The sequence below is a fragment of the Acanthopagrus latus genome, chromosome 11 (genome assembly GCF_904848185.1).
Source record: "Acanthopagrus latus isolate v.2019 chromosome 11, fAcaLat1.1, whole genome shotgun sequence".
NCBI classification, from domain to species: Eukaryota; Metazoa; Chordata; class Actinopteri; order Spariformes; family Sparidae; genus Acanthopagrus; species Acanthopagrus latus.
Window position 1 is genome coordinate 24,034,986 of NC_051049.1, and position 12,553 is coordinate 24,047,538.

The 12,553-nt window shown below is 41.2% G+C and overlaps 1 protein-coding gene across 1 annotated transcript in view; it reads right to left on the bottom strand.

The window, feature by feature from the left end:
- Window positions 1–226: 226 nt before the first annotated feature.
- Window positions 227–12,553, bottom strand: part of znhit6 (zinc finger HIT-type containing 6) — a 30,607-nt gene continuing 18,280 nt past the window's right edge. The window contains exons 8-10 of the mRNA XM_037115476.1: window positions 9,828–9,908; window positions 3,162–3,286; window positions 227–1,053 (exon numbers count right to left, since the gene is read on the bottom strand). Of these exons, the coding sequence (XP_036971371.1) occupies window positions 704–1,053; window positions 3,162–3,286; window positions 9,828–9,908 (556 nt within the window). The 3' untranslated portion in view covers window positions 227–703. The remainder of the gene's footprint in view (window positions 1,054–3,161; window positions 3,287–9,827; window positions 9,909–12,553) is intronic.

Genomic DNA, 12,553 nt, shown 5'->3' on the forward strand with positions numbered 1-12,553 from the left:
TTCTCATCCCTGTTGCGTTACAAATTGAAATTCAAAGTGCAATTAAAAGGCATTCTGGAGCTTTCAAACATACAACATGATCATTATTAACAGATGAAGTCTGATGATGGTGAACACAAATCTAGAACAGCTAACTGATGGATAAGATGACACATCTTATCAACATTTGTTATGTTTGGTCTGATACTAGTGTCAGCACCACCACAGATGTGACAAAAACACAAAGTTTTCCAAAAAATTGTCTTTATTAAAGAATGTCAAATCAGCTAAATCTTAATTATACATGTTGACACTGAAATGTTTACTTTATAAACAATGACATACATACAACACTACCAGTGTTCTTTCTTAAAACAATCTGTAGAAAACAACTGAAAACACTGTCAGGCTGCACTGGTCCACTGCACACTGACACAAGATTAATGACTTCCTGTCAGATATGTCTGCCTCCAAATTAATGTCCTGCTGAACATCTGGGCGTTCTCATTCTAATACACAGCTGTCAGCAGCCTTAGCTGACTCATTGTCATCATGACAGTGACGGGTATGAACAGGCCTCGGCTTCTTCGCAGCGTCCTTCTTACTCATGCTGACCTCAGCACTCCCTCTGGCAGCTGAACTGTCATCAGTGAACCCGCTGATGGTCTAATTTACACACCGAGCCCTGCCAATGTCCCTGTGTTCAATCACACCAGCTTCAACATTAACTGTGTGCTGGTTCATCTTTAATCAACTCATTAGCAGAGCTTTTGGCACCGTCAGAGCTCTTAACACACGAGGTATCAACGCCAGCATTTCCTTCTTCCTCCTCTTCATCACCGCTGTCTACGATCTCTCCCTCCTCTGGCTCTTCCTGGCCAACTTCTCTCTTGGCTCTTTTCTCTTGTGGGGGTTCAGTTTCAGGGCTGGTCTCTGGGGTTCCTGTCCAGATGTTGGTTTCTCCCGGGGTGCAAGCTCCTTTTTGGGATGGTGAAACTTGGGTCACTTCCTCCCTCTTGTGGTCCACCCCCTTGTTCTTAGTTACACAACTACTGCAGGCCGACACAGGTTCAGCTGAAACAATATGACCCCATGGGTGTATTTAAAAAAAAACAACATGATTAAACATGGCTCTTGCAACAGTGAATCCTTACATGTTCAAACATAGACATACACAAGTAATCAGGGTGGGCAGCTGCACAGCTGGGGTCATGCTTAGACAGACACAGTGAGAGTAAAGACAGTGCAGACAGTTGGATGATGCTATTGCTAGGCTCCATGCCGGTTTCCAGGTGATGCAGCGTGCCAAGCACTTAGATGTGCAATAAAGACGGGTCGACGTGTGAAAGAAAGGCTGCAGAATAAATAACGTAATAACAATAATTGTGAATTATACCCAATTACTTCCCTCGGTCCATTTGCGGGAAATTCTTTAAACCTTTAAACCTCGTAGACTTTTGCCAACACATTTTTGCCTCTATCCGAGAAATTAGTTTTCCAGCTGAGCCCAAATAAGAAGATTAATGTAATTCAGCTTTTATTATTTGTGCTATAACACGAGACACGATTAAAAAAGCCATGGCTGCTTCCCATTAACCATTTATCCTGGGCTGGGAACATACATTTTGGAATGTTTTGACCAGAGGAGATTTTGGTAAATTAACAGTGAATTCTCAACTGACTACAAAAAAAAAAAAACACATGCAGGCCTGCTTCAGTCTAATGTAGACAAACACCACTCAGGTCAGCGCACATTTTACAGCATCATTTCATTTTGTCCATATTTCCGAGCGGTTTCTTAAAGCTTACATATACGGACCAATAGAGCAGTACCTTTGGTAGTTCTAGTGGGGCAGTGTAGCAATGTTTAAGCGAGACACAAACACGGGACAAGGGGAAGAAGTTTTAAAAATGGCGGAACATTTTGAGGAGACGCAAAGCAAGTTGCTGAGAAGTTACTGGTCGACTACAGAGCAGCTAATCTTCCTCCTGTCTCTTTAAGGCCCGCACTCCCAAATTCCCTCTCTACTCTGATTGGTCAGCTCACACGTGCCTGACCCAGCACCACTGAATACAACAGAGCAGCTGTGCTAAATCAATTCTTAGGTGCTAACTATCTACAAGACATAAATTATGCAAATGCATGACTGTGATGTAGAGTATTGTAACAGAATTAAAAGGTGTGAGTACTGACGAAGCTAACAGCAGCAGAGGCCTGTGGTCACCTCACTGCCAAGACTTTGAGGGATGTGAAAGAGAACATTTACAGTTTATTAGTTAAACCATTTCTCCCTCTGTGATTAATCTACAAAGAGGGCTAGACCCTTAATGTTACCTTATCGTCACTGGATGTGCTGCTGTCACAGTGTCTGATTGCCCTTTATCACTTCCTGCCCAGCTTCCTGGGCCATGGCCTGTGCAATTATCAGGATGTTTCTATGGCAAACTTTATAGCAAAACAGCATGACAACAAGGCCTTATCAGTGAAAAACACACACAAACTCAGACTAAAATGATCTCACTCCTTGTTCAGCCTGTCTGGGTCTGACAATATAATGATACTGGGTTAATGTGGACTTTTGTGACCATACGGACCCTACTGACACGTACACGTTGCAAAACACACTGTGAGCAAATCACTCTTTATGATGTGCAATCCGACTTTGTCAAAACCCTAAACAAGCGGCACAAGAAGAGACCGTCGGGCAGGTGAGAAAAACCACAGGCTGATCTCCCGTGTTCTCATCTTCTGTCACTTTACAACTCATGAGGTCACTGTCCAACAGTAAGCCATGTTTGATCCTCTTTTTGGACACGGTCGCCGTTGAGGTTGAGCTGGTGTGTGTGATACTGTGCAGAACACCCTCATTTCCGTTGGGGTAGCATGTTGCCATAGTGAAAAATAAGTGAAGGGGGAGTCTTAAAGTCTCAGCTGGAGAAACCAGGACATGATACAATGCTGCTAGAATCAGGGAAATGGAGAGGGGCTGGTGACATGGGGCGACACGGGGTTTTGACTCATGTCGTACATCAACCATTACGTTTAGTTACAGAAAACACACATGAAAAAGGGAGCATTAATATGAAGATAGTGATGAAGAAATGAAGCATTAGTGGGTTAATGTTGGTGCAGGAAGCAGGACAGGATTTTGTGACATTTAAAGCTAGATAAGGGTTTTTACCTGGTCCTTTCTGAGGATACTCCTTCCAATGATCTCTCAGTACGACATGCAGCACAGGATATTCAATCAGCATTTTGTATCTGAGGTTGTCCCTTAGGCTCTTATGAATGTCCAACTCATTGTACCTATATTTTAGATAAAATGAAGGCAGAAAAAAACACAAAGAGATGTTTACAAGACATGTCAGGCGTTCGCCTGGTTCGAGGCAATTCCAAGAGCTTTTAGGTGCTAGTTAGCAACAAAGACGGACCAAAGATGGCCACTGTTATTGAAACTCTTGAACTGGCACTGTAGCTCTGTATTTCCAGCCGCCTGTGGCACGCTGATGGCTGAGAATCATTTGAGGATTGATAGAGATTGGAGTCATGGCTTGGCACACTGTAGATCCTGCTTGGTGTTCGTCTCAAGAGATGGAAACTGACATTACCAAGAATCAACAACATCCCTCACAAGCACATGAAGTGACTCCCCTACCCCTCCTTCAGCTCTTTGTGTGAGATGACATCAGTCTAGTCTTGTCTCTAAGTAGTCCTGTCATGCATTAGGGACGGTCATAAATCACCAGACTAAATGGTTAACTGGATTCTTGGGAGGCATGGCTTGCTCCTACGCTCAACCGAAACAGAACCATACAGCTTAGGCTGTCATCGCCAAAGTACGACGCATCATATATTTTGGATGTATACAGTCACTGGCACCGTCCCCTGCAACTGTCAAACCCGTGCCAGACTGAAGATCACTGAGCCATTGTTTATTTTGCTAAAAGCACACGCAGACAGAAACGCCCAGGTAGACACCCACTCCCAAAGCCAATCAAAGCACTCTGCATTAATGTGACATTTACAGGTCTTTTCTGGCGGGCCGGCCTCCAAGAAGCCCTCCCTCTTGAAAGAGTCTCTCTTAGGTGGGCTGAAGATCATTTCGCATGGTCCCACAAATAAACAGCAATATGTGCTGCCACTTCCTGCGGGATAGGATAGAGGAAAGAAGCGATAGACTGTGGGCCTCAGAACACACAGGAAATATCCTGCCAGAGTGCAACAAATGGCTGCAGGATATTTACAACACATCCTCACACCAGAAAACTAGAAATAGTCCATGTAAAGCTGGACAGGATACTTGGAACATGGATTCTGAGCTGGGAAGCAAAAAAACACCATCGATGAGGTCAAAGGTTAAGTGGTAAAAGCTTTTACACTCTGCATCCTTTTGCAATGTGCATGCCAGACAAATGCGCTTTCCATTTCATTTGTTTTTATGACCACCTTGTATTAAATTAATGTTCAGGGATATTTTTTATTTTGCTAATATACAAGCTAAACTAAAACAGAAGTGTTTGTGAACAACACAATTGAAAAAGGGGTAGATGGCAGAGCAGACTGTGGCTCCCTGTGGTGTCGGTGCGATTGTTAAAGCTCTTGCCATTTCTAGAAACACGGCTGGATGACTCAGCCAAGAACACGCACACATCTGGTCTCTATATAGTGTTCTAGTGAATGAACGGAACAGAGGGTGAGACTAATGCTCTCGTCAGGGAGGTTCCTATTGTTTTCCCCTCCGTTGCTTTGACCCATCACCAAGGATGGAACAGCAGTAAGGTGCAAGGACAAAACGAGACTTCAGTTATTTTGATACTGAATAGGCACTACTGTGATAACAACACTGAAAATTCAGATGACATTAGTGCAAAACTGACCTGTCAGTGGCTGTCTACTAGCTAATACTGGTGAAAGTGACTCACTGTAACTGTTTCACTTCATGGTGATTTTGGACAGTCCTGCATGCTGCTGGCTGCAACAAGACGGCTTTGTAATTCTTCACGTCAGCTTTTTTATGAAGCTTTTCCTTGTGTCAGCACACTGTGTCCTGAGTGTTGGGAACTTAGGCAACAACAGACACAACCGGGCGTCATTTACAAATGTTGTCATTGCACAAATCAGACCTTGACTGATGCATTTTCTGCTCATGCCAAAGTCTGAATTTACAAAAATTGAAGTTGATGTGACAATAATCAACCACAGAAACCATGATACCTAGAGATATTATAATCCTTATCTATGTCATTTGATCGTTCCTTCGATCTACAGCCCATCCACCACCATCCGCAGGATCAACTTTATGGAATATTTAGTAGCCTTGTGCATTTTTGGACTGACAATTGACTCTGCCAGCCATCAGATCATGGATACTTGACACTGAAACTGTCACTACAACTGGAGGTAAACAAAAGAGTATTAACACAGTATTTTAGCTTCATTTAGACAAGACCACCTTGTGGTTGGCTGCTTCTGTGCAACAGTCAACTTTTGGTTCCAGAGGTGTTGCACTGAGTAATGGCCAGAGCATTTTCTGCAAAATATTCAAAGTACAGATAGTCAAAGTGCATTTAACCTCTGACCTGCTGGATAACAAATGCCATAACCTCATAGTTTTATCATATTAGGCATGTGCATTTTTTTTGTATCATTGTAGAATTATTGTATGCATTCTGCTGTTATTTTCTATATGGCCAAACCTGATCAGATGCAAAAGGACATTTTGAGGCTGAGCATATAACCATGCTCTTAAGCTTCCACTGTACCACTGGATACATCCACTTACCAAGCATGCCAGTTGAACTCAACATTCAGACAGGTTTCAAAAAACAACTTTTATCACTTTTCAAGTCTACAAATAATACCTTTGAGGGGAGACTGCCAAACTGAACAATTATGTAATATAATCTGCTGCCAGTACTGCCTCGCTATTTTAGTAAAAAGGAAATACCCCCCCAAAAAAAAAAAAAAAAAAAACCAAAAACAATCTAGCATTCCAGGAGTCCTGAGGAGGCATCTGCTGCACAGTAACAAACTTCCACAAAGCCTGAGGGCAAGCTGAGGGAGAGCAGAGCGACAGGCATAGAAGGACTGAGAAGAGGGTTTGCCACAAATATGCGAGAGAGCGCACTGCTTGAAAAGGACAGGAGCATCACTGTCTGATAGGTCCACAACACTGGTTTACAAAAAGACAGAAAGCACATAAACAGGTTTCCTTTTTGTGGCTGAAAAAGTAAAAACAGCATCTCTACATCTGACGAGTCCAGAGGCAGAGATGTTCTGTGGGATTTGGCTGGCTGAGTGGAAAAGAAGAGGTAAGGGAAAGGAGAAAAGGGCATCCACTGGATCTCTGGAGTGGAAGGAATAAAAAACAAACAGTGAAAAAAAATAACACAAACAAACATCAAGAAGGGTGTGAATGGATCCCTTGATGCAAACTCTCCTTTCCAGTAAGAGGATGCTGACTGGTTACTCAGTGATGTTTAGTTTAGCACAAGAGTTCCTTTATTGGAGTGGGTTGATATTCCCGGAGACATTCAACAACACAAACATGCAGTCATACCCTTTGTGTTAGACTTGGCAAATGGCATGTAAGTAGCCATGACTACTGCAGTCCACGACTTCATAATATTAATAATACCTTAGTTAACAAAATTAGGGGGTTTCTTCTAAGACTGAATTATTATCAATAACGTAGAGGGAGGTCCCTTTGTGGTCACAATACCTGGAACTCCTAAAATGGGATGAGGCCTCAGACTGTTGGGAGCCTCTCCTCTGATTAAAACTATATTCTGAAGCTCTGCTCCTGTTATGTAACTGCACCTAGTTCCCCACGGATAGGCATGCCAATTTCGCTCTACTTCCATTCATCCATCCTCAATCTAATGTTGACAATAAACACTTTTGAATTATGTTATTACTTAACAGTCCGTCATTATGCGCCTCATCCCCAGAGCTCTTAAGGTATGACAGGAAAAGGTTACTAAGGGATAGACAGGAGGAGACTTATTCCAGTGAATTGGCAATTATGCCAGACTTGACAAGTCAAAGTCGTAACATTCTTTCTCCAGAGGCTGATTCAGGATGGTGACTGGATCACAATAATAGCTGTTCAGAGTCACTTATCAAATCCTTCTATGGAATATGTGTTCCGATTGTTGTTGTGACTCATTTAATAAAACAATTCACAGTCAATAGCAGGAAATGCCTGAGCTTGTGCACCTCTTCCCCCTTGATGTGACTGGGCAGGAAGAGGGTCTTTCAATATCATTTGTCATGGGTTATATCTTATTGGCACTTATAGCATATAGCCCAATTTTTTCCAGTATTTTATATAACGGACATATCAGTCAAGTTCAAAACCAAGATAAGTTGAATGGATATTCTAGTTCTTGATTAAAAAAGTTTCATTTGATCAAATGCTTCTTTAAAAACGACTGGTTAGTTAATCGCCTCATATTACACTTTAGCTGGCAGTCAGTAATAAAACAGACTATAAAATCAATAGGGGAACCAGCCACTATGGACGGTCTGTGGAGAACTGCTGGAAGCCTTGAGTTTAATCAAGGCCATAGCCATCATAGTTTTATGGAGCCAGGAGTCACTTTGTTTGAATGAGAGGTTTGAGCTGGGGGGGTGGGTGTTTTCCATGTTGTCCATTATTCATAGTTTCAAGTAGAGATACGTCTACACAGAGGCAGAGTAACTTTTCCTGTGTGAGAAGTAGGAGAAACCTCTGTGTTAATCAAGCTTTCACAATCTCTGTTTTCTGGGTCACACTTGCATAACATTCACCAAGTCAAATGTGCGGCTCGTGTGTGCTGTTTGAGGGTAATAATCTTCATTCGTATAGTGCATGAATATGATGGACGTATGATGGACGTAGATTAAATATAGCAAGAAGATGCAACAGCTTGTTATAAACAAAATTTAAAGGGAAATTCTGGTGTATGTTTAATCCATGGTCTAACTCACAGTGACACCGAGTACAACCCCCCCCCCCGCCAAGAGATCAAGTTTGCAAACTGCTACCTTATGTAGTTTTAGCAACCTCAGAGCAACTTTAACAACAGTACAAATAGAGTCGCAGCAGACAGTTCAAGGCATCAAACCTCGCTAATGTTTGGTGCTGTTCTGAGCATTATTTGTGGCTTTCTGATGCCGGTGCCTTGTTGGAGGCATATACTGCAATGTATTGTTATCACGCGGCCTTTTCTGAGGTTGCTAAAACTACACGAGCTAGCAGTCTGCAAACTTGGTCTTACTCAGTGTCACAGTTTGTTAGAGCATGGATTAAACTTACATCAGAATATCCCTTTAAAGAGACCAAGCTGTAAATACATTGTACTACAAACTTGAAAACACTTGAAAATATGTATAAACTTTATGGCCCTATGAGCCTTATGTATTATCAACGTGTGATTATGCAGTGTTATAATGTACCTTGTAATGACAGTCATTACAAGGATCACACTGTAACGGTGTGTGCCATCAGACCTAATGACACATTTAAAAGTATTCAAACTGTCATTAAATTGGTATGAGGTGAAAAGGAGACAGCCTGGCAGCTAAAGCTAAATCTTGCGTGTCATATCACTACACTCATCTCTTATTAATCCATCTCTATATGCTGCCATAAAATATAATTTATCTGCTTAGAAAGTATGTGCAGCCAGCGCACCAGGCAATGCAGAAGGAGCGTGTATTACAAGGACAAATGATGGGATGGGAGGTTTCATGACGTTTCACGCTGGCCGGGGGGGGGTAATGATTATGAGCACGGAGAATCATCATTCACTCCATGACTAAGTGGAAATGGAGGACAGCCAAAGAATCTGAAAGTAGGCGAGGCAACTCTGACTCCCATGGAAAAAAAAAAATGGACAGATCGGAAACAGAAACATCCACTCCAGAGAGTGAGTAAGAGATGGAAGATGTATATAAAAGTTGTGAAGAATTTTATTGATCGATGGCATTCTCGATGTTGTAATAAAAGTGAAAAGCGGAGGAGAAAAAAACGCCAGGCACCGCTGCCAAAACTCTGTGTAGCTTCGCAGGAATTTACAAGGCAGTGATGTCATGTTCATAAACAAATTATGTCCATTTCAAACATGCTGAATAAATCAATCATGAGTGGCAACTCCAAGTGAACGGTCAGTACGGTCACAGACAGGATGCCTGAGCTATGACAGGACGCTGACGTACTTCAGAGGGGTAAAAAAAAATGGCTTCCATTTTATTTTGTACAACTTTATATCAATATGAACCCTTTATCTTTTCTTTAAATCCTATATTTATCTGTAATAAGTGCTTGTTTAATACTTTTGTAGTAGTACAAATCTTTCAATACAATGTAGAATTCTTTAGGCAACAGGCTAAAAACACTGTTAGCTTCAGCAGAAGTTACAGTTTGAGCGGTGTTTCAGTCATAATATTTCAAAGTTCAAGTTGTTTCCCATCTTTATTTCCACTGCCATACAGACCTAACAACAGTGGTGCTGCCAAGTCAGGTAGTTTTTAATGTAGTACACTGTCTATGCCATCGTAATTTAGGATTTCTAACCTAAGAAACGCTTACAACAGTTCTGTAATAACCAAATTCATATATTAAGAAACATATTTTTGTCTTCTTTTTCATCCCTAAATGCAGTTAGGAAGTTTCTGTAATACCAAGTCCAAGCAGGGCAGATATTTCCATAGGGGTAAATAATTTTGCTTTCCATCTTTATGTCGGTGCTACTACATAAAGACAAAAAAGCAAAACTATATTTCCCTATGGAAATCAAGGACATATCACATGATATTGATCATGGGAACTGAAATAGCTTGACAAATAAAAGGTAAATCTCACCTCACAGAGTTTGCTTTTCTCCCCTCTGCTTTCATGAAGACTTTAACATGTTCAAACGGAGCATTCACATACATCTTCAACCTGAAACAGAAATCCACATTGACACAGGTGGTTAGATACGCAACTCCAACCTAATCCCTGACAAAGGACAATAAAAAAAAAAAAAACACATGGGAACACAGAATTCCCTCGGGTTGTTACCATAAAGGTCAAAACACAAAGAGCTCATTGAGTGTAGCACAGGAGAGACCCAAATGTACACTTGTCTGGTATGCTCACTGATATATGTACAGGCTTCTTGCGTAAGGAACAATCCTCAATGTTTCTGATGGCAGCTGTGCTTGTGCCCGCTGTAAACAGCCAGCCAATAGGCCATGGAAAGTTACACCCCACTCACTTGAATCTAGACTAAGCAGAGGCAGCGTCTAAAAGGTTGGCACTGAACCAAGTTAGGTGTCTATTTTAAAGACGCTTACCAGTCTACAATATGCTCCTGCTGTGGCTTTTACAGTAGACTGCATAATGCTGACTGTTATCAATCCAAAGGGATAGGTCAAAGGAGTCAGATCGCTGTTCTGTTAGAGGTGCAGATTAGAAATATTGAGTGTTCTGCAATCAAAGACCCTGCCTTGTTCAAAGACCGCAGTTCATGTTGGGAGAAACACGAGCCTGGGAAATTAAAAAGAAAGTGAAGAAAGAGCAAAGTGACAAAGATAAATGCAGGAAAGTGACACGGAGAGAGCCCAACTGAACCCAGTGTGAGTGAAATTGGATTGAAGATTGAGAATGACCGTTGAATAACAGCTTTTGTAAATTCACCTACTGATTTTTCTCCGTAGTTGCACTGAGATAGATTGAACCTGTTAAAACAAGCTGTTCCACCTATTCATCTGCTCCATGGGAGACACTCACATTCCAGTTGAACATAATTGTGACAAAGTGTGGTCGCACGGATCAGCAGAGTGATAAATTAATTCATACACTTTCACATTCCGCAACTAATTTTAATTTGGAGTACAATTTGTAAAAAGAAAATACTTGGACATGAATTTCTCCAGAGCTATCTTTGCATCTCGATCCATTCCTTCTTAAAGAGCGCTCTTGCACATGCAGACTGATTTTTTACTTAGTCTGTGAGTGAGGCATAATCCCTGGACAGACTGCTGCCAAACTTAATTACAGGGGCTCTGGTCTAGCATGCCGGCGACAGTGGGCCTGATACAGGTCATCAAAACCAAAGCTGCAGTTGTGGTTACAAATGGCCTGTATTTTTAGATAAGGAATGGTGAGGACAGGGAGTAAATCTGACATGCAGCAGGTCATTGTACTTCTGTGTTAACAGAACAACTGTTAACAACTGATTCATAGAAGCAACAGCAATGACCAGGCAGCATCTTGGCTGCACAGTTTTAGTCAACACAAAGTGTAATATGTAATATTCCCAGGACATTATGATTAATGTATGTCACACTGGTGTTAAAATTAGGATGTTGTACTGCACTAAGTGCATATATCACTGGATCTGCATTTTCAACAGTAATTGTTGTGAGAAAGTTAGTTAAGTCCCCCCCACTCTCATTCCCAGTTTTTATGGCCATGAGAGTGCAGTAACTAGACAGCATCACGAGTGTTGCCAAGAGCAAAACTGTTCATTCTCAACAATGGGCTGAGCAGCAGTCATTATTCCTTGAACTTATGAGCACTTCTAAACCACAAATCAAACTGGTGCTGATTTCTCGGTCCATTAACACATTGTTAAGTTTTCTTCATGTGACGAGTGCCTGAAACTAAACAAGCATGTAGTTGAATTTTTACCACTGAATATAAAATATCAATGTAAGGTTTCTGGCTTTGCTGCGTGTTTCAGCAGGAACTGCAGTTGATGGCAATAAATTAACTTGACTCAACTACACAGACGTGGTGACAAAGCAACATATTTGCCGATAATATGGAGACATCTTGAGCTTGAGCTGTCCAAAGCCTGACAGCAAAGGCTCCACACCACAGCTCTATGCACCAATAGTCATCAAATTCATCTATGTGATTTTGCTACTTACTTTGCTGTACAAAACATGGACAGAGTTGGACACCAAAGCAGTTTCCAAGATTTTTGGGGAAATAGTGATTAGTGCACTTCTTAATTCTCTATCTTAAACTTGATGTCTTTGTATTAAATTATGCAAGTTCATAAATCATCTTAACAATATCAATATACTCTTTAACAGGTCTAAAAAGCATGCAGGTACGTGATTGTCTACACTCATTGTTAAGAGGTGACATATTTAGATTTTAAATTTAGGAAACTACCCCACTGGTATTGGATTGGTAGAGAGAGTGAGTCTGTATATCCTATCAGGTAGATAAAAAGATGGATTAGTCAGCCCCTGCAAATAATTACGACAAAAAACTCAGCCCTTCAATGATTTTTAAACATTTTTCATGGCCTTTTGACTTCATCGTGGCTTTATTATGATAGTTTAACTAAGGATAGACACAAAGAAGGATGACAGAGAGAGGGAATGACATACAGCCTCTGTACGTGGAGTGCACACTCAACTAACTAAGCAACCCCAGTGCCCTAGAGCTGCATTGTATAGTCGATTCTTCAACTGGTGTATCGCAAGAAAATAAATCAATTATTTCTATCATCATTTCAGTTGTGGGTTTTTTTTGCAAATATGTCAGAAATTAACTGATCCCAGCTTTTTAAATACAACAATTTGCTA